The sequence below is a fragment of the Vitis vinifera genome, chromosome 14 (assembly GCF_030704535.1).
Source record: "Vitis vinifera cultivar Pinot Noir 40024 chromosome 14, ASM3070453v1".
NCBI classification, from domain to species: domain Eukaryota; kingdom Viridiplantae; phylum Streptophyta; class Magnoliopsida; order Vitales; family Vitaceae; genus Vitis; species Vitis vinifera.
The window spans coordinates 21,803,207-21,826,344 of record NC_081818.1 but is presented as its reverse complement, the minus strand read 5'-3'; the positions used below and the strand labels follow the sequence as shown (position 1 = coordinate 21,826,344).

The following is a 23,138-nucleotide window of genomic DNA, read 5'->3' as shown; positions in this document are numbered from 1 at the left end:
TTTTTCTGGCTGCTTTTGTTAGGGGAAAAAGAAAAAAACAAAGAAAAGAAAAAGAAGGAAAATTCCAAAAAGGATAGTAAGGAGAGAGGTGAGGAGAACACATGGGGCAAAAGAGATGCTTATCTTCTAAAATCCGAATAGCCTCATTCCCAAGTTAACAGCTCCTTAACACCGTGGCATTTTCAAGCTACTCCTATATTCTTATTCCCTTCTAAAGCCTAATTTACCTAAATACCCCTATTTTTTTCTCACAATTTCCACTCGCCCAGTCATATTGCTGCCAGAGGCCAAAGGCCAATTCAGTCCTCACGTCAGACGCCTACGTTCCAATCATAAAAGCCATCGGACTAAATTCCCAAAAGACCCTACCAACCGCACCAAAAATAAACCTAAGTCAAGGGTATTATAGTAATTTCAACATATGGAATTGCTGTCGGAAATAAAAAAAAAGTAAGGAACGTGAGTGATCCGCGCAAAAGCACGAAAGGTGGGCTAAAAAGATAGGGAGGGAGTCAGAGAGAGAAAGAGGAGAGAGAAGGAAGAGAGAGAAACAGGGGGAGGTTGGTTTCGAGACGTTACCGGATTTCAAATTCCGAACTCGCCGGAATTTAGGAACTCCGTTCACGTCCGTCTAGGGTTTCTGTTCCATCTTTCTCTTCACTCTGCATCCCCAACACTTAGGGTTTGCTTTTTCGCCGATCTTTAGGGTTTTTTTATTCCTTTTTTTTTTTTTTTTTTTCCGACCGTTGAGTTCGAATTCGTTGTGCTTATGAAGTTGAGCCCACGATCTGTGATTTCGGGGCTTGGTGAGGGCAGGTTGTGGAAATTGTAGTGATGTTTACGCCGCAGAGAAAGGTGTGGTCGGGTTGGTCTCTCACGCCCAGGAGCGATGCCCAGAAGAACGCTGCTGGGTCGGGTTCGAATTTGAGCCCTAGAAATGGCGGAGTCGGCGATGGAAGTGTTTCGAAGGGAAAGAGTGCAGCTTTTGTTGAACCGGTGACGCCGGGCGAGAATGGTGGGAATATGGTGGAGCGGCCGGGCGAGGTCGCGTCGGACCTTGAAGCATTGGTTGCAAAGGTTTCAAAGCTTGAGAGCGAGGTTGGTAAATTTTTTTGACTCTTGCCTGTTTTTATGTTGGATACGGTAATTATTTGAAACTGGTGATTTATTAAGGCCAATTATGGTGCCTTGTCTTTTTGTTGAATTTTTTAAATTTTCTTAATTTTAATTGATTGCGATGAGCTGAAGATCAAAATCGTTCTTTGACGTTTGAGGGATTAGAGTTGAAGCACCAATTTGAAGTTTGGAAAGGGAACATGTGTATTTATGGTTTTTAACGTATAGTTTGTTTGATGCATTGTAAAGGTATATAAATGTGGTTTTTATTTTGGGTTTATGATGAAACAAGCATATAATAAGTGAAGGTTTTGGTTGAGTTACAAATCATCGAGAACATTTATGTTCCTCTCTATGGATTATGTTGGCCCAAGTAATGCAATAGTTGCCATGTTTCCTCCTGAGAATTAGAGATGATAGAGGAACAGTTTAATTGGGAGGCTGTCCACCCTCCGCTGATTGGGATGAGAATTTAAACTTATGGGTAATGACATTGATGAGTTGGTGATAATAGTTTTCCATCTTTCATGAGCTCAAATAAATAAGAAAGTGAGAAATGAATTAAGGAGTTGATTACTTTGTAATTGTTAAGGACATTTGTGATTTTCTCTACTAGCAAAGTAGTAATCCTGAAACTAGGAGGCCTTCCTTATTTTCTTAAGTATTTTTATTTTTCATTGGAGGGCGGCCTCCTTGTTTAACTCTTAATAATTAGTAATGGTAACATGACAGTCAAATTTGTGAACTCCTTGACTGCTTTGTATTGCTTTCTGGCATTAATGAAGAATATTCAGTTGTAATTGGGCCATACTAAAAACCCCTTGTCCTGCCTCCGGGCATTAATGGTGTATGTCTTAGCAGTTGTGAGAGGAACTTGGGTAGCTGGCTAATTGGTATGGGGAAGGGAGCCTTAGCCATTGTATTTGATCTTTATAAGGAGTTTGCATGACTGGGTATTGGGTTGACAGCTTTTTTGGCATGGATTCTATGAGGAGAGAGCATAGTTTTAAAAGGCGCAAGGTGCACCTAAGGTACAAAAGTCTTTACAGCTTAGGACTCAGACTCAACACAAGGCGTGCGCTTGAGCCAAGTGAAATGTGAACGAGGATGCATATTAATTGTATAAAATACAAATCTAATCCAATCAATAAAAAATTTAATATTCTAAACATTTAAAAGAAGCATTCAATAAAAAAAGTAATGAAATTATATAAATTTTAAGATGTGGTTACAAATTTCAAGAATAAAGTTGTATAAAAAAGGAAAGCATGCGAGGCACACTTTTTCAACAAGGCACATGCTTTGGCAAGCAAGACGTTATAACTAGGGAGTGGTTACACCTGGGGCCTAGGTGTGCTTAAAACTATGGGAGTGAGCTAATGTGGAGAAGTTAGACGGTCCTTGTTGGAAATTGTTGAATAAGAGCTAGCTTTGTGGTCTCCTTTTTCTTCTCCATACTGGCATGCTCTTACCTAGGCCATTCTAGAATTTTCTAGCTTCAGCTGTCTAGGCTTCTTGTGGGCTGCCTATGTCACGCTTCTTCATGTGAAAATAGTTCCAGAAAGTTCCCCTCCTTAGGCTAGTTGAGGTGTAGAGTTGCTCATCTTGTGATCTGTTGGTGTTAATTCAAAAAGGACGAGGGGCTGGCACACCCTATTCTTCTGTGTTGTGGGCAGCATCTTGGTCTCTTCTATTTCCTAGGTTTGGAGTTTCTCAGCTATGACGAGAGTGGGGATGGGTTGAGTGCTTCTTTCCATAATTGTTATTTTTTGGTATTTCCATTTTTCTTTGGAATATTTGGTTAAAAGGGGCAAAATAACCCCTAATTTGCAAAAATAACCCTCAATCTTTTTGCTGATACATAACCCTTTTTGAACTAAATTACCCTTAAACCACATAGAAAAGAAAACCTACCAAAAACCTGTGAAATCAAATGTCTTTCTTCTCCTATCTTTCCATTGTCTTTCAAATCTCTTTCTTTCTCTCTTTCTTCATTGCCTCCACTCATTTCTTTGTGTAACTCCACTTCTTTGTAACATCGTTCAACTCACCTCTCTTGTTGCTCTTTTCTATCTCTTAGTTGAAACCCACTATCATCCTTCTTTCAACTAAAATTTCATTCATTTCTTTGTTATTTGAAAGTGGTTAACATGAAATGAAGTTTTAATTGTAGGAAGACGCGACTTTGAACTTTCAATAAAGAATATTAAAGAATATGTTGAAAATGCAAGTGTTTTTCATTTTAAATTTCTAGCAATATTTGGGGATCTAATTATATTGCAATGGCTTTTGGAGCATGAGTAAACTCATATTAAGTTTGTTGTAAATGAAACTTAATCTTGCTATACTTCATGTAAAAATCTTAAATGAAAACTTAACCATAATTAAGTAATTTGTAAATCAAACCTAACCATAGTGCAGTTCAAGTGACCATTATGATATAGGACTTAACCCTAGTTAAGTTTTTTATAAATAGAACTTAATCCCAACACAATTTAGGTGAACACTTCGTACGAGAATGAGTTGTGTGAAAGATAAGAGAATGGGTAGCGCATTATGAGATGAGAAAGATTTTTCTCAAAACGTTGCGAAGAGAGAGAAAAATGAAGTTAACAACATGAGGGATGCTCATGAGGCAATAATGAAAGAAAGTTTGAAGTCACACTTAAAGATTAAGACCTAGCAGTGAAACGAACTTTGCTAGTATCAAAGTTAAGGTGGGAAAGGGAAAAAAATAAGTTTGAGAGATAAATGAGTTTAGAGAAATGATTAAATGATTAAAATAGGTGGGAAGATATGTTTTTGGAGGGAAACAAAATGTAAAAGGATACAAGTGTCCGAAAAGGGTCATCTTTCAACAAGATTAGAGAGGGAGGTCATTTTTGCAATTTGACAGTTATTTTAGCATGTGTCCAAATAACCTTTTTCTTTCTTTCTTTCCTTTTTTCTGCTAATCTTTCTAGGGTGGTTTTAAATTATCTTATTAATTTTCATCTTTTCTGGCTTGACCTTGTTCTTTCACTTAGCCACTATTTTAATTTTGTAACCTGTTAGGCTTGTTTTCCTTTTTTCTTTTGTGCCCAAAGCAGACCAGTGCCTAGAGTGTGGAGAACTCTGGTCATTTTATGTTTGTTTTACTATCTATTCCATAAGCCATTCGTTGTTTTTCTTTTTCATTTATTCTCAACGTTTCAGTTCCTGCTAAGTGATCAAATTTTGAATTTTTGATATTAAAAAAAATACATTAATCTTATCACGACTTGTTTTGTGAACAGATTTTTGAATACCAATACAATATGGGGCTTCTTCTCATTGAGAAAAAGGAGTGGACTTCTAAGTATGATGAACTCAGGCAAGCATTGGTAGATGTAAAAGATGCCCTCAAACGAGAACAAGATGCACATTTGGTTGCAATGTCTGAAGTTGAGAAGCGTGAGGAGAATTTGAGGAAAGCCTTGGGTATTGAGAAGCAGTGTGTGCTTGATGTACGTTTTCTTCCCACTGTTTCATATTTTCTTTATATTTTTCACTTCCATTTTGGAAAATACTCTGGATGGCATGACTAACGCTTTAGTGGGGTTGTTGTTTTTCCTCCCTTATGAGTATGTTTATGTGTTCTGATAAAATAAAAGGTATGTTTATGTGCCTCTTTGCTATAAGCTGATCAAATAGCTAGGTTCTAAATTGATATTTTTGAATTGTCTTCTGGTTGATCTTGTCAAATGAAGTGATTTCATTTCCCCCTAGTTACTTTGCTTTTCTGTTGTAATCGTGGAAGATGTTTAAAGTGTGGATATCCTTTACCACATCTTTTGATTTGATATTTTGTCAGACTTAGCATAGATGTTTAATTCTCATCTGTGATGTTCACTGATTAACATTATTTGTTGACTTGTCTGCATGGTTCTGATTTAGCATATGCTATCTAGTTGTCCTTCTTTGTCCCTTTTTTTTTTCATGTGACTCATTTGTATTGGCATTCTGCTCCTTTTGTTTGGTTAACTGAGATTTGAAATTGTTAGAAGAATAAGCCAAGAAATCAGCAATTATTTATCTCCATATATATCTAATTTCTCCTACCATATTTTTCCTTTCTTGTAAAAGCTGACCCATGATTCTTGTACTAAGAATATGGGTAAATTCTACATAGGAACCTAAGGTAAATTTCCATATAGGATTCTTGCAATTGGATTGCTTGATTTTAGGGATTTTTTTTGTAAGTAGCCTAATTTAGGTGATCTCATCCTTTGTATATATGTATTGTAAATCAGAATGTAAAGATACACAGGAGATTTTTTTCATCATGGTATTAGAGCCAAAAGTTTGACTCTGCCAAGGTCACATACAACCTTCATTGTTGTAGCTTGTTCCCTCTTTTAACTAGCCTTGGTTGTTGGTTCCTTAGTTCCCATTGTAATTCCCTCAAGGTCATTACTTGTTTACTCCAAAAAAAAAAAAAAAAAAAAAGCCAGAAACCTTGTTGTTTTTTCCCTAAAAATGTCTGAAACTAGTGAAAATACACCATCCTCTCAAACAACCCTACCCTTCAATCCCTCCTCTACACTCCGAACCTTATCACCTTTATCTACCCATCATAGTGATAGCCTTACACTCCAAATCACCACTCAAAAACTCAATGGCCAGAATTTCCTACAATGGTCCCAATTAGCCAAACTTTTCATTAAAAGTTAAGGGAAGATGGGCTATGTCACGAGTGCCAAATCAAACCCGACTCCAATGATCCACGATATAAATTATGGGATGAGGAAAATTCCATGGTGATGTCTTGGCTACTACACTTCATGCAACTGAAGATTAGCCAAACATACTTGTTTCTCTCCACTGCCAAAGAGATTTTGGATGCCATTAGTCAAACGTATTCCAAGAGTGGAATAACAACACAAGTATATGAGTTGAATTGTCGATTTCATGCTACAAAACAAGGAAGCTAGTTTGTCACTAAATATTACAATAAATTGCGAAGCTTATGACTGGAATTAGATCATTACCAACACATAGAAATGGTAGTTGCTAAACGATTGAAGAAGATAATGGAGCAAGAGAGAGTATTTCATGTGGTGAATGCATGAATTGGTTTACCACATTGACAACATATGCAATGTGTGGTTGAGTGTGAGATAAATAAATTAATTTCCCCACCAATCTTTGATAGAGGCCACGGTCTACCATATCATCCTTTATTTTTCCTCCTAATTTATGATTTTGCTCAATTGGAGTCTGTTGGTTTGCATCCTAACATCCCTATCTCCCTTGGCAAATCGGGGATATATTTTTGTTGGAAAATAAATATACCCCCTTTTAAACGTGCCACTTCAATCCCGAGGAAATATTTTAGACGCCTTAGATCCTTGATCTCAAATTCATTAGACAAATAAGTTTTTAATCTTTGAATTTCCCCCTCGTCATTTCCAGTAACAATAATGTTATCCATATAAACTATCAAGATGATCAACTTACCAGATGAGTTATGTTTGATAAACAATGTGTGGTCTCCTTGGCTTTTATGGTAGTTCATTCTTATCATTGATTTTGTAAATCTCCCAAACCATGCTCTTGGAGGTTGTTTAGGTCCATAAAGAGACTTCTTAGGCTTGCAGACTTTGTTCTTCCAAGCCTTGTCACCAAACCCTGATGGAGTGTCCATGTATACCTCTTCTTCTAAGTTGCCATGTAAGAAAGTATTCTTCACATCAAATTGTTACAAAGGCCAATCAAGATTAGCAACTAAAGACAATAGAATACGAATAGTGTTCATTTTTGCCACCGGTGCAAAGGCCTCTTGGTAGTCAATGTTATAAGTTTGGGTAAATCCTTTAGCTACCAATCTAGCCTTATACCTTTTTATTGTCCCATTAGCCTTGTATTTAATTGTGAAAATCCACTTACAACCTACTGTTTCTTCCCATTGGGAAGCTCAACTATATCCCAAGTCTCATTTGTTTTTTTCAAAGCTTGCATCTCCTCATTAATTGCTTTCCTTCAATTCTCATCTCTAGGTGCCTCTTGGATTGTGTTTGGAATCTCAACAGAAGACATTTGTGTAATAAAGCCTCGGTATGTAGATGATAAATGATGTAATGAGGTAAAATTTGAAATAGGATGTTGAGTGCATTTTCTAGTGCCTTTCCTCAATGCAATGGGCCAATACAAATCATTATAGACACTAGAATGAGTATTTTCATTTTCTGATTTAGGGTTGGATGATGGGATATGAGAGGATGTTGTAGATTTTCCTGAATTTACCCGGTGTTCGTTGTTGTGGGGCGGTCAACATCCTGAGGTTTGAGGCCCCATGGAGAGTCCTAAGGGCTCGACCATGGAAGGTTCCTCGGTTATAAAAAAAGAAAAAAAGAAAAAAAAGAAAAAAAAGAAAGAATAATTTATTATTTTAAATGATTATGTTTGATATGAATTATATTTATATGATGATGGTTTATTATTTTATATTAAAATATGTGTTATGAATTATATTGATTTACCATATAGGCTGATGATGTTGGAATTGAAACTCGGAGACAATTTCATATTTATTTTTCATCAATTTGATGACAATTGCACCATTTTATATCATAATTTTGTTTTATTAGTTTTTAAAATTTATTTAATTATACTTATTATTATTTTTTTAAATTTTATAATTTTTTGAATCTTTTAACTTATAAATTTGTGAATCGCCTAATATTGAGCCAAAACGCTAAGACCGATGTGCCTCAAGACCCTTTGAGTGAATGACCAATACTGTGATTTTGAATCATGCTCAAAAGGCGCCATGAGATCATGGTAAATGCTGAAAAACACTGCCACCCACTACCTAAAGCTCCACCAATCAATAAAGTCCAACATGGGCAAAGGGCCATTATCAAAGTTATTACTAATGAACCAAAGATTGATTGTAATTGTTGTTGTTTAGTTTTACTTTTGGCGGGAGGATTCCTCATCCTCCTTTTGTACTTCTTTTTCTATCAATATATTCATGCGTGGTTTCCTATCAGAAAAAAAGAAAGATTGATTGTAATTGTTTGAGGAGGCAAGAATAATTATATTTAGTTGTTTGAAAAACATCAACCTTGGAAGACAAGTATTTTTTATATGGTTCTCTCACCTATAAAAAAAATATGTTATATGATTCTCTCATAGAAAAATAAATAAATAACCCAAGTTTAGTTGAAAATTTTCAAAAAAGAAAGCTAAATAGGAGTTTTTGTTTTTTATTTTTTATATTTTAAATACCATCATCAAAGTTCTTACTAATGAACCATTTTGTTAATTGTTTGAGAAGATAAAAATAATTATTTTAGTTTGCAAAATTAGCATGCTGAGGGTAATTCCTAACTTAAAATTTTAATCTCTTACAGCTCATTTGTTCATATTCAGTTAATTGAGAAAAAATTAAAAAAATTTAGTTTCGGTACAAAAAATTAATGAAATTGTTGAAATTTTTTAAGAAAATTTCTCACTAGATCCTTTTAAATTTATTTTTAAAATTTTCCTTTAAAGATTCATTTTTATCACACCACAAGTAATGCCAATAGCATGTTATATACTGTACACATGATCATTAGGTCATGTGTACAGTATATAACATGCTATTGGCATTACTTGTGGTGTGATGCATTTATATATATATTTTTTAACCTTTCAAAATTTAGTTGATTCATTAATAATGACCATGTGTTGCATCCCAAATATGAAAACCCATCTATATCACTTATTAATTGACTATTTTTTAGAGTATTAATTTCAAGGATTGCCCCTCCTTTTGTGCTCTTGAGGCCTGGCTCAAGTGGTAAAGGGATGGGGGAGGATTTGTGGGAGGTTCTAAGTTCAAGTCCCAATGGGGACAAAAATTTACTTATAAAAAAAAAAGGATTGCCCCTCCTTTTTCAAAGATTGCCCCCTCCTAATAAAAGTTTCTGGCTCTGTTCTTGCTTAATTAATCAGACAGGTTAAGCTGGCTAAGTACAGTGCCTAAGTGTTGGATTTTCTTCTGGTTGAGTTTGTAGCCTTGGCTTCTTCTAGTGTGTGTATATGTTTCTTCCTTTTCTTTTTGGGTCTATTTTTTTAGCTTTGGTTGGGAGATCTTGCCTATATTTTTCCTTTTTGGTGAGAATTTATATTGATGTGAAGGATCACTCATTGGCTTGCTTCTTCCTTTTTGGTCAGATTTTGTTCCAATGTGAAGGATAATTTTTCATTCATTGTATTGATTCAGTTTAATGAATTGGTCATTTCTGATACCAAAATAAATGTTTTCAGCCAATGCACCATTTTCAGAAAATGTCAAAGTGCTGTTTTTTTTGCATTTTAAAAAAACGCTGTGCCTTAACTTTCAAAATGGATTTGAAAGTGAAAAGACTAGATTCATTTCTACTCTCAAGTGGGTCCTTGAGGCCTAGATTCTCTAAGCATGCATTTGGAAACATCTTCTAGAAAGAATGTTCTGCAAGCCATTATGGTAATTATTAGTTAGCCCATTTTTGTCATATTTGAAGAATTGGAAATGTTCAAATTTGATATAATTATGAATAAATTTGCCTTTTTTTTTTTCATTTTTTTTAATAAAAATCTTGATTTAGAAATTATCTGGGACCTGCTTTCTTAACTGCTTGCTTCATCTCAAAACTTAAATGATACTTCTGTAGAAAAACATTGTCCAGAAGTTTGTAAAAGATTCAACTCTTGAATAGGAAACTGAAATATTATTAAAATGTAGAAGATTATACCAGCAAGGATGAGAGATCTTTCCAGTGAAACAAAGCAGGGATGCAAGATTTTAAGAAAATAATGCGCCTCCCAACATCAAGAAAGAAAAGCCATCACCCGTACACCTAGATTATACTAAAATTCCCTTTTTATGGGTTTATTAGGGGCTTAATGGTGAAGGTGGCGTCCTCTTGACCATTCTGTCAGCTTCATGCTCAGCCAATCTAGGCTTCCAATTGAAAGAATATCCCAAATTATGGAAGACATCAACAATCTGATGCAGCCACTGATCATATCTCTTGTGACTCTAAACCCCAGCTATAACAGTTTCTGAATCCCCCACCATCTTAAGGTTATTATTATCTATTGAAGCCGCCCTTTTCAGGACTTCTAGTAAAGTGATGATCTCAAAGTAGCATTCCCAACATGCAGATTTCAGAATGTCTGTAAAATATTTAGTAGTATGGAAGTGTTTGTGGTTAATTTGTAGTAACTCTATAAAAAAAAAAAAGGAAAAAAAAAAAGAAGATGATTAATTTGAAGTATCCAATAAGCCTATAGCCTGAAACTTGAATGGAATCCCAAATGTATTTAAATAACTGAAGAATGTTGTGCAGGTTTTCCAATCCTGCTGCAGCAGTAAATTGTTCTAGAAGACTTGTTTCATCTGGAATGAACCTGTCCTATCATTGGTGTGGTGGTGGCATGATATCCACAAGAAAGGTGTGATTAAAAGCAATTTAGTGCAGTTGTAAAGTGCTCTGAGAAGATCTTCATGAAGAAGAGATTTCTATCTAATGTGTGGAAAAATTTCAATTCTGAATCTTCTTTCTTGTAATTCTTCTGCAAAATCTTCTAGCTCCCACCTTTGCTGAAATGAGTTTTTAGGCTGCAAAAGCTTCTACTTTAGTGTATGTATGTAACCAGATACACTTAAAAAAAGTTGTCCTAATTCTTTTTGAAATATATGACATATCTATAGGCATCTCTTATTGTTGGATTTTCTGCTGAAGTTTGCTATTCTGATTCTCTTAATTGTTCTGTGTATGCCTGTGGAAATTTCATTCATGTAACTTCTTTTGTAAAGTTATTTCTCTTGTGGGTGGGTTAGCATATACTTTTTAAGTTTGTGAAAACTGTCCCTAGAAATTTTTTGTGGTTAGCGTGTACTTGTGTTCACAAACAATATTGTGGTTGATGCAGCTAGAGAAGGCCTTGCATGAGATGCGTTCAGAGTATGCAGAAATTAAGTTTACATCTGATTCAAAGTTGGCTGAAGCAAATGCTTTGGTGACTAGCATTGAGGAGAGATCTTTTGAGGTAGAAGCAAAGTTACATGCTGCTGATGCTAAGCTTGCAGAGGTGAGCAGAAAGAGTTCTGAGATTGAGAGAAAATCACAAGAGGTGGATGCTCGAGAAAATGCACTTAGAAGGGAACGGTTATCCTTCAATGCAGAGTATGCTCAAGGACTTTAATCTCTTGGCCTTAACATCCCTGAATTTATGTACTCTGACAATATATTTGCTCTAAGTTTTTTTAGGAGTATTACAACATTTTAAGTATCATTTCTTAACTTGCGAATTTTGTTCCTTTTATTTCAGGCGAGAAGCACATGAGACTACTTTATCTAAACAGAGGGAAGACTTACGAGAATGGGAAAAGAAATTACAAGAGGAAGAAGAGAGGCTGGGTGAAGGTCGGAGAATCCTCAATCAAAGGGAGGAGAGGGCAAATGAAAATGATAAGATCTTTACGCAGAAAGAGAAGGACCTTGAAGAGGCACAGAAGAAGAATGAAATGACTCATTTAACTTTGAAAAAGAAAGAAGATGATATAAGTGGCAGGCTATCAAACCTAACTCTAAAAGAGAAGGCAATTTTTTTCTCTCAATCAACCAAGCTCAGTTGTCTCAGAATCTGTAGTCATGTTTTTAATATAGCTGATTATTCTGGTGCAGGAAACTGATGCTGTGAGACAGAGTTTAGAGATTAAAGAGAAGGAATTACTTGAATTGGAAGAAAAGCTTTGTGCTAGAGAAAGAGTGAGTCCATGGGACCTTGTGATTCATATATGTTCATTGTGTTTATGGTCAATGGATGGATGCATGTGGACATAAACCTCTACAATGTTTGTTGTTTTTATGGTACACAAATTTTGTGGGCAGTCAAACTTTTGGCGTGGAAAAGAACCAGGAAATGTGTGAGACAGAGGTGGAGAGGGAAATCGAATGTGTGTGTGTGGTTGGGGTCGGGGGTTTGTGTGTATTTTTTGTGGATAAGGATATGACTGCACATAGCTTGAAATGTTATTTTCTTTTTTGGTAGGTTTTAGTGTGTATTTCTTCTACATTAAGAAGCCCCAACGTCCCCTCCCTTGATTTTCTCTATTATATTTTGTTTTTTATTTTCCTTCTTCATGGAGATCTGATTCACCTGCTTTTGACCTCTCTTTTAATTCGATAAATTTCATTGCTTTGTGAAGGAAAAGTATGCTATGTCCTGAAACCACGACAACAATCTAGTGGCAGATAAAATCACTTTGCCAGCCCCATTTTTTAAAGTCATGCTTCTGATGTTCTTCTTTTGCATGGATTTCCAACAGGTTGAAATTCAGAAGCTAGTTGATGAGCACAACATCATTCTTGATGCGAAGAAACGCGAATTTGAGTTGGAAATTGAACAAAAGAGGAAATCCTTGGAGGAGGAATTGAAAAGCAAGGTGGTTGAAGTGGAGAAGAAGGAAACTGAGTTTAATCACATGGAGGCGAAAGTTGCAAAAAGAGAGCAGGCATTGGAGAAGAAACTGGAAAAGTTTAAGGAAAAAGAGAAGGAATTTGAATCTAAATCAAAAGCTCTGAAGGAAAAGGAAAAGTCAATTAGAGCTGAGGAGAAAAACTTGGAGGCTGAAAAGAAACATATACTTGCTGATAAAGAGGATTTGCTTAGTCTCAAGGCTGTAGCTGAGAAGATAAGGGTTGAAATTGAAGAACAGAAATTGAAGGTACATGAGGAGAGGGAACAGCTTGAAATAACTGAAGAAGAAAGGTCAGAATTTCTCCGCCTGCAATCAGAATTGAAACAGGAGATAGAAAAGTACAGACTTGAGAAGGAAGTTCTTTTGAAGGAAGTTGAAGATTTGAAACTACAAAGGGAGACTTTTGAGAGAGAGTGGGAAGTGTTAGATGAGAAAAGAGCTGAGATTGAGAAGGATCTGATTGATGTCAGTGAACAGAGGGAAAAGTTAGAAAAATTAAAACATTCTGAAGAGGAAAGGTTAAAAACTGAGAAGCTGGCAACACAGGACTACATACAAAGGGAGTTTGAATCTCTGAAGCTGGCTAAAGAATCATTCGCAGCCAGCATGGAGCATGAGCAGTCAGTGTTGTCTGAAAAAGCTCAGAGTGAGAAAAGCCAAATGATTCATGATTTTGAGCTGTTGAAAAGAGAACTTGAGACTGATATACAGAACAGGCAGGAAGAGCTGGAGAAACAGCTGCAGGAGAGGGAGAAGGTATTTGAGGAAGAGAGGGAGAGAGAATTAAACAATGTTAATTACTTAAGAGAAGTAGCTCGGCAAGAAATGGAAGAAGTGAAACTGGAAAGACTTAGGATAGAAAAAGAAAAACAGGAAGTTGCTGCAAATAAGAAGCATCTTGATGAGCATCAATTTGAAATGCGGAAAGACATTGATGAACTTGTTTCCCTTAGCAGAAAGTTGAAGGATCAGAGGGAACTTTTCAGTAAGGAGAGAGAACGCTTCATTGCATTTGTTGAGCAACAGAAGAGCTGCAAGAACTGTGGAGAAATAACCTGTGAGTTTGTGCTTTCGGATCTACAACCTTTACCCGAAATCGAGAATGTGGAAGTCCCCCCTCTGCCAAGACTGGCTGATCGTTATTTCAAGGGAAGCGTTCAGGGTAATATGGCTGCTTCTGAGAGGCAAAATAATGAGATGACTCCAGGAATAGTTGGTTCAGGATCTCCAACATCCGGTGGAACCATTTCTTTTCTCCGGAAATGCACTTCGAAGATATTTAACTTATCGCCTGGTAAAAAGATTGAGGTTGCTGCCATTCAAAATCTGACAGAGGCACCTGAGCCCAGCAGACAAGCTATAGTGGAACCGTCAAAAAGATTAGGTAGCACTGAAGATGAGCCAGAACCATCTTTTAGGATTGCAAATGATTCCTTTGATGTCCAGAGGATCCAATCTGATAACAGTATCAAAGAGGTGGAAGCTGGCCAAGATCTATCTATTGATGAGAGCAACATTGACAGTAAGGCACTAGAACTTCAGCAACATTCTCAGCACTCTGATTTAAAGGGTGCTCGGCGCAAACCTGGAAAAAGAAGCAAGCAAAGAATTCATAGAACCCGCTCTGTGAAGGCAGTTGTCAGAGATGCTAAGGCTATATTAGGGGAATCTTTAGAACTTAGTGAGAATGAGCATCCAAATGGAAATCCTGAGGATTCTGCTCATATGAATGATGAAAGCCGTGGAGAATCTAGTTTTGCAGATAAAGGGACTCCCAGAAATGGAAGGAAGCGACAACGTGCTTACACATCTCAAACAATGGTGAGTGAGCAGGATGGTGATGACAGTGAAGGACGTTCTGATAGTGTAATGGCACGTAGGCAAGGGAAGAGGAGACAGAAAGTTCCTCCAGCTGTGCAAACTCTTGGTCAAGAAAGATACAATCTCAGACGGCCTAAAACGTAAATACTGAATCCTTGTATTTTGAGCAATGTTGTGAATATGTGATTTTAATTGTTGTGTATATTATTTTTTTTATGAGGATTGTTCTGTGAATTCTGTTCCAGTTCCAAACTATATATATATGCATTTGCACTTGCGCCTTGATTGCTATATGAGTTGTTGTGTTCATCGGTAGTCGATAGCTGAGTTTCCTTTGTTTTTGTAGATATTATTTGATTGAGCATTGCAAAATTACTAACACATGAATATCCCTAATATTTGTGTTTATGATGACTACCAGTACAGTGACAGTTGCAGCTGCTAAATCCTCGACTAACCTGCATAAAAGAAAGGAGACTGAAACTGATGGCAGTGGTGCTGGAGGTACAGGAGAAGAAATTCCCGACTGCAATGCTGCCCCTGCAACTTCAGTGGGACTTATCAGTGAGAACGGTGGAAGCACACATGTTTTGCAGGTTGAGACATTCAAAACCATTGTTGATGTCCATTTCCCATCAGATAGGGTTGTTAGGGTAATCTCTCTCTCTCTCTCTTTCTCTCTTTCTCTCTCCTGTGTTTTCATACACACTATAGCAATGAACCAGTCCAATTACACGGAAGATCATTCTTTTAAACAGTACAAGGAAAACAAATAATGAAACTTCTAGTAACCCCCATAGTGTTGGATATCTCATAACAAAATTGGTTATTTTAAAGAGTGGCCAATGAAAGATATCATCTTGGAAGGAATTAGAGATATCGACTTAGGATCTATTGATTTCATTGCTGTCACTTGAGATGCCAGAGTAACTAACAGGAATCCCATTTCCACAGCAGTATGTGTCAACACCAATCTTCAGAATATCCCTGTGATTGGGCTATAGAAGATCTATCCATTGGTGTGCTACTGAATTTGACTATAGGTTTCCCCAATGTGAGCATTCAAATATGTGGATCGTGATATGCTTGCCTCCTTTATTAGAAAGAACACAACTAGATGGAAGTCCAGTGTGTTATATTCAATTTTAGGAATTATTCTTCATTAATATGAAAAATTTTGTTAGTCAATCTTGGGTGGGTGGGTTCATGAGAAAAACAAGTAGCCATATATATGGTCTTCATATATGTAATCTTTATGGAAATCAAAACTATTCCAGTACCAACTAAACATTTAAAGTCATTGTTTCTGAAAAATTTGAATACAATCACGGACTTCAAGCAAGATGGGAATTGAGAGAGTGAAATGGGCGAGCGCATGGTGTTTGCTAGCCTCATGGAGGCTAAAGATCCAAAATTGATGTGGTTTTTAGCATGCAAGTGCTCGTTTTGTTCTTCAGACCAATTTATATGGACCTCCCCTTTGGTTTTTGTTTCACTATCTATTAGAAGCAGAGTATACGGATAAAACTTTTCAGAAAAGCTGCTACTTGGACCTAAATTTCTGTTGGGAGTGTCTAAATCAACTTTTTCTGACCTGTAATTTGAACTGTTGTATGACAGCTTGAAGCAGCAGAAGACACTCAAGACGACAATGCTGATGTAACAAAAGAGTTGGTGGAGAACATGGCATTGAGTGAAGAGGTGAACGAGACACCTGATGAAGGGCCTATGGAGTATAGTGATGGGAATTTGGATGAGGGCAGGAGTGAGCCTCCCAAGGAAGGTGGGGAAGGGAATGGGGATGGGGATGAGGATGAGGATACAAATGAAGATGATGAAGATGAAGAGTATGAACATCCTGGGGAAGTTTCAATCGGAAAGAAGCTTTGGACGTTTCTAACCACGTGATCACTCTGGACCCTACTACTGGGTTGGTGGGTTTAGCCAAGTATTGTATCAGCTGTTTTAGTCATGGCTGTTAGGGGGGCCTCTCTCTGATGTGTAGTAGTGTGTATTTTAACATGAGTCAATGTAGTAGTGAGTATGAAAGTTGTAATTGGGGTGGGGGTGGGGGGGTGGATTGGTTTTTTTCGGCTTCTTTTTCTTCCATGTTTTAGGATTCTCAGCACGTTCTCTCATTTTTACAACCACCTTCATGATTTGATGGGGTAGTAGCAGACTAGCAGTCCCGCCAGTGCAATTTTTAACGCTGGACGCAGCTTCTTGTACTAAGTTGTTTGTAGCAAATGCTTGTATTCTCTCTCTCCCTATTTCAAAGTTCCATCTAAAACTTGTTGGCCATTAATTTCTGGATTTTGTAATTAGGTTGGTTTGTGAAATGTTTTCTTGTGTGAATGATCGGATTACTAATTAGAAATGGAAGTATGGATACAAAATTTATTCAGATATAAATTAAAATTTTAATTTTTTAAAATGGATATCGATACTGATTATAATCTCTTTCCTCCCAACAAATTACTGAAATTCTCTTCGTAGTATCCTTTTGTCATGCCACATTTTGTATTTTCCTTTAGCCTGCTTACTGAACTCACAAGCTTCATCACACATAGCTTCTAGCTCCAATAAGTCCAGTTTCCTATTCTCGCTAATTTTATCCCAATCAAAATTTCAATTTTCCGATTGCCCAATAAGCCTAAAGTTCAAGTTCTACTAGAAGGTTGATAGGCTTTTCCATATAGCTCGGTATGGTGACATTCCCAAGTTTGTTATCGCATGTATGTCTGGTCCGTCCTTGTGGGGTTTGCCACTTTGGTAAGAATTACCTTTCTCTCCCTGTTAGAAAGCTCCACTTGGCCGTTAGCTTGTGGATGATAGGGTGTAGTAACGCTATGTCTCACACCATGCTTCCTCAACAAAGTTTCCATAGCTGTATTACAGAAGTGTTTCCCTCCATCATTGATCAGGAATTCTGGGTACACCAAATCTAAGAAATATTTTCTGTCTTAGGAACTTTACTACTTCTTTATGGTCGTTAGTTCTGTAGGGAATAGCTTCAACAGTCAAATACTTCCCCACCAGAATGTTATGCAGTGGCATTGACCATTTTTTTTGTTAATTGCTCGTAATTGTTGAAACTTTTCTCATCTCTTAGGGGGTGTTTGGTACACGGGAATAGGGAGTAAGAATAGACATCTCATTCCTTTTCTCTCTTATTCCTATGTTTGGATAAATGTTAAGAAGACGGAAATGAAATAAAAAATTATTCCGGCAGAAATCAAATCCAACTTATGAGTCGGATTTGTATTCATTAAAAATAGGTGGTATTCTGATTCATTAAACTTATTTGATAATATAAAATAACCTAAATTACTATTTTACCCTCTTATCTTGTTCTTCAAACCCGATGTTTATCTTCTTTGTAAAGGTAGAGATCCATTCATCATTCACTTCTTATCTTCTTTGCAAAGCTAGAGACCTACTCATCATCCAATTCTCTGCAACAAGTGATTCTTCCAAATTGAATCAATTAAACTTTCCACGATATTTAAAAAAAAAAATCAATTTCTAATTTATAGGGTTTTGGATGTTCATTTTGATTGTTGGATTTAGGATTCGTCATTGTTTGCTGCAACTAGGTTCTGAAAACTCCCTTCTACATCTTCGATCAGGTTTACCTTATTTTCTCTTTCTTCTTCTACTTCTTTATATGTGTTTCTTCTTCTCTATAAATCGATTAATTTTTTTTTTTATTAATTTATGTTTGGAATCTTTGATGTTTCTTTATCTTGTATTAATGGAAACTGGAGAGAAAAATTGAAATGGTTGGAAAAAGATTCTTCGATTTCACGTGTTTACAATATTGAAAATTTTTATGGTTAGGAAAAAAATAAAAAGAAAAAAACAAACAAAAACAAAACTTTTGGTTTTTTTCCCCTTTGTTTATTATTATCGGCGTCTTCCTTTCCTAGTTAAAGCTATGGATTCTGTCGTCTCGTAGAAAATCTGCTGCGTTTCCGGCTCATTTTGGAACTTTAACATGGGCCACAATGAAGATCTCTTCATATCATTGCTATTTAACAGTAAACAAACCATTAAAATAATAATTGAATATTTGTGCATTAGGGTTATACGATTTTTTATGGTTAATTTTTTATTTATTGAGCATATATATATATATATTTTTTAGTCTTATTATTTAATAACAAAAAACCTCCCAAATTTTATTTTTTTAAAATAAAAGTAAAAATAAAAAAATGTTTTAAATTATATGTAAGGATATTATTGTAAATTTATTTCTTTTTCATTTCCATTCCTATTATTATCAAACATTGGAATGGAAACAAATAATCATTCCAATCTTACATTCCTAAGTTCATCCAAATGCTAGAAATGGAATCATCAAATTCATTCCATTTCACTAAGAAATAGGAAAGGAAACAAAATATTATTTCCATTCCCTATTCCGACGTACCAAACACCCCCTTAGTGTATTCCCATTCATCAACACAAATAGCATAGTTACTAGCATTGCACATGAGTTCAAATGACAAATTCCAGTTAGGAGTTATTACCACCGGTGTAGAGGATACCCTGAATATCCATCTAAGAAATAGTAGTAATGGTAACCTGCAACTTTCTCCAATGTTTGATCTAAGAATGGCATTAGGAAATTATCTTTTCTGGCTATTGCATTCAGTTTTCGGTAATCAATACATACCCTCCAACCTGTGTAAGTCTGGTAGTATATATGATACCACCCTTTTTCAGGACCACTTGTGTTGGGCTTACCCAAGTGCTGTCTGAATAGAGTAAATAATTCCAGCCCCCAATAGTTTGATTATTTCTGCTTTCACAACCTCTCGCATAGGCGGGTTGAGCCTCCTCTGTGGTTGGCGAATAGGTTTAGTATCTTCCTCTAAGAATATGCGATGAATGCAGAGGTTTGGACTGATTCCTATGATCAAGCCAGGCTATAAAACAAAATATTATTTCCATTCCCTATTCCGACGTACCAAACACCCCCTTAGTGTATTCCCATTCATCAACACAAATAGCATAGTTACTAGCATTGCACATGAGTTCAAATGACAAATTCCAGTTAGGAGTTATTACCACCGGTGTAGAGGATACCCTGAATATCCATCTAAGAAATAGTAGTAATGGTAACCTGCAACTTTCTCCAATGTTTGATCTAAGAATGGCATTAGGAAATTATCTTTTCTGGCTATTGCATTCAGTTTTCGGTAATCAATACATACCCTCCAACCTGTGTAAGTCTGGTAGTATATATGATACCACCCTTTTTCAGGACCACTTGTGTTGGGCTTACCCAAGTGCTGTCTGAATAGAGTAAATAATTCCAGCCCCCAATAGTTTGATTATTTCTGCTTTCACAACCTCTCGCATAGGCGGGTTGAGCCTCCTCTGTGGTTGGCGAATAGGTTTAGTATCTTCCTCTAAGAATATGCGATGAATGCAGAGGTTTGGACTGATTCCTATGATCAAGTCTTCTATGGACCAGCCTATAGCCTTCCTGCAGTGTTTCAATACTTGAATCAACTCTTTTTCTTGGATTAGATTTAGAGTTGTAGCTATGATAACCGGATACTCCTCTCTTTCTCTAAGGTACACATATTTAAGTCCTTCAGGAAGTGGTATTTTCTCCTCCCTTTATTTTTTTTTGCCTTTCTCAACTTTCTCTATTGTGAAAATCTCTTCATTGTCTCCTTTCTTTTTCCACAGTGGTGTTATTTTATCTTCAGTTGATATGCAGATGCCATATCTTCTAGCCCTTCAAAATTATCAATTAATTGTTGTTCTATCAAATCATCGGCATGTTCCTGGATTAGTGTTTCCATCAAGCAGACCTTAGTTGGTTCCTATTCCTTTGTTGTCATTACAAATTCTTTGTGAGCTGCAAAACATTAGTTTCCAACGTTAGGTCTCCAAAGGTTGGCTTCATTATCCTGTTTGTGCAGTTAATCAATGCATTGGTAGTTGCTAGGGATGGCCTGCCCAGGATGATTGGTATTGCATTGGCAGCCCTCTCAGGCTGTTCAACGTTAAGCACTACAAAATCCACAGGGTAATAAAATCCGTCTACTTGAATTAAGACATCTTCTACAATTCCCTTAGGTACTTTAACTGATCAGTCTGCTAAGGATATATAACGTGATGTTTGTTCTTTTTAACTCCCCCAGACCCATCTTCTGATATAGTGCAAACTGAATCAGATTAACACTTGCCCCCAAGTCAAGGAGTGCTCTCTCACTGCCTACTTCTCCTATAGAAAGATCATAATAGTAGGATAACCAGGATGCTTATACTTGATGGGTGTTTTGCACTGGATGATGACACTAACCTATTCTACTATAAAGGCTTTCTTGTTAACAGCCATTTTTCTCATAGCTGTGCATAAATCCTTGAAGAATTTTGCATAGATTGGAACTTGACGAACCATATCTAGAAGAGAATACGTATTTTAACTCGATGGAGTGTGTCAAATACCTCTGCATACTGACCATCTTCCTTCCTTCTTAATGCTTGAGGAATGGAGCAGTTACTCTGTCTGGTTTAGTCTCTTTCAAAAGTTCAATAATTTCTTCTTGAGTCTGTGCTTCTTTTTCTTTATTTGTCTCTCTGTTTTTTTTTTTTTGTTCCTTTTTTCTCCTCTGTCTGCAATTGTTTCTGGTGGTTCAGCTAGTATGTTACCGCTTCTCAAAGTGAGACTTTCAACTGCAGTTCCACTGGCATTGGATTATTTACGTATTAGGTACACATATCCAAACTTAGAGTATTCATCAATAAAAGTGGCGAAGTACCCATACCCTTCTTGTGCATGAATACTAAAAGGTTCATACATGTCAGCATGCACTAACTTCAAACATTCATTGGCTCTATGTCCTTTAATAGTAAAGGTCTTCTTAGTCATTTTAGCTCTTATATGGGATTCATAGACTATAAATTCTTTTGGAATTAAAATGTCCAATGTCCCAAATATCTAGTCTTTGGATCCTGTTTAGGTTAATATGACCTAGGTCTATATAATAAATGTTTGATTAATGCTAGGTTCTTTCCTTTTTGTGAGATTTGACTATTCTTATTACTTGACATAAGTTATAATGAAGTACTACATGAAAGAAATAACATCTCCCACTAGTCTACACAACTAACCTTGCAACTGAAGCTAAGTTAAGTACATCTATATCATGTAACCTTCTCACTTGTTGAAAGCTTTGTAAAAAATTATAGATAGTGGGTCTGGAATGTATCCACCACCATATATTTAACAATGAGAATTTGATGTGTACTTTTTTTTTCTTTTCCCTCAAGTAATCCAAGCATTCTTTTTCTTAAGTCCCAAAAGGCCACAAGGGAATTACTTATCCTTGAACTTTCTTTATTAGTGTTGTTTTTCTTCATAGTAGAAGACCTTGATGAACCCTTGACTCTAATATGAACACCCCTTTGATATTTGAGAATCCCTTTAGCCATCCTAAAGAAATCTGGTTAGGTCTCTAAGCTCACACAAACCTTGGTCTTCATAATAGTCATAAGAGTAGCTTGTTTAGATGACTTTCCCTTATCACCAAATATCCCTTGCAAACTAAAGAGAATATCAAAGACCATGGCAATCGACATTCATGGTTGCAACACATTATCTAAGGACTTAAGTATGAGACACTTGGTTTTCTAATTCATCTTGCGCCGCCTTTGATGTACCTATCTTTCTTCCTACTAGGTTTGTTCATAAGGAATAACTTGCCTTATATTTGGCATGTTTTATCTTTTATGTTGTTAGTTACTATATCCAGTTTATTTTCCACTCCAAACAGTTGGGCTTGGTCCATTAACTATTTGTGGGAATGACAATGATAAATTATTAACTGACATGATATCCATAACAAAGGAGATAGTTATGCATTAAACAATGAGCATTCAAGGCAAACAAAAGTTTAACAAATGTAGAGCTCTTAGGACTACATATTCTTTTCTAGTTATCCTAGTCTATAAGTATTAAGTCTATGTTGGGTAGGTCATGATCTTATTACTAAGTGAAGACCCTTGCAGATTGATCTTCCTACTTTAAACTTGTAAAGTTCCTAAGATAAAATCAAAGTAACTTTTAGTTTAGTCCTTAGTCTATGAAAGTCCCTATGTTGGGCAGGTCACTTTCATATTCTAAGTTAAGTGTGTAACAAAAATCCTTAACATCAATGTTACCAAGTAAAGAACCCCATTGTTAGAGTGGTTTCTCCCACTACTAACATGTCTAATCTCATCTTTAAGAAAATCCTCTCTTGATACCTTTGTTGGGAACTCTAGATTACACTATTCCCAAGCCTTGGAAGCCTTGGATCACGTAGAGTGCATGCAATCTATCTTAGGCTTCTTTAGATCTATCATATAGAGTGGAAAACAATGACATAAAAAACCATAATAGAGACCAGATTTAGAGATAATAAGAATAATACCTATGATTTGGATGTCCCTAAATCAGATCCAATTTGAAGAAGATGTTGAATCTATGATAGTCATCGTGGATCTCGTTTATCTAACAATCTTCCACCCGATCTCTCGTTTCATGGATCATAACACAAGAGAAGAGTAGGGTTCTCTCTTTCATGAGGGTGGCTATGGTTTTTCTCTTACCCTCTTTGGAAGACAATGGTCAAGAGCAAAGCCCTTATAAACCTAATAAGGGGGTTTATATAGGCTTCCTTATGGCCATAAGTGACTTAAATTCCAACTTGGACTCAAC

The 23,138-nt window shown here is 36.2% G+C and overlaps 1 protein-coding gene across 2 annotated transcripts; it reads left to right on the top strand.

Annotated features, from left to right (window-relative positions):
* Positions 1-431: 431 nt before the first annotated feature.
* Positions 432-16,721, top strand: LOC100248029 (nuclear matrix constituent protein 1). 2 transcript variants are annotated; one of them, XM_010662142.3, is made up of 8 exons: positions 432-1,098; positions 4,392-4,601; positions 11,044-11,297; positions 11,443-11,713; positions 11,799-11,882; positions 12,443-14,556; positions 14,838-15,060; positions 16,037-16,721. In XM_010662142.3, exons 1-8 carry the CDS (start codon positions 835-837, stop codon positions 16,322-16,324), a joined length of 3,708 nt encoding a protein of 1,235 aa, XP_010660444.1. In that variant the 5' UTR covers positions 432-834; the 3' UTR covers positions 16,325-16,721. The 2 variants fall into 2 exon arrangements, with proteins under 2 accessions (XP_010660444.1, XP_010660443.1); XM_010662141.3 differs by having other exon boundaries at positions 14,838-15,069.
* Positions 16,722-23,138: the final 6,417 nt, after the last annotated feature.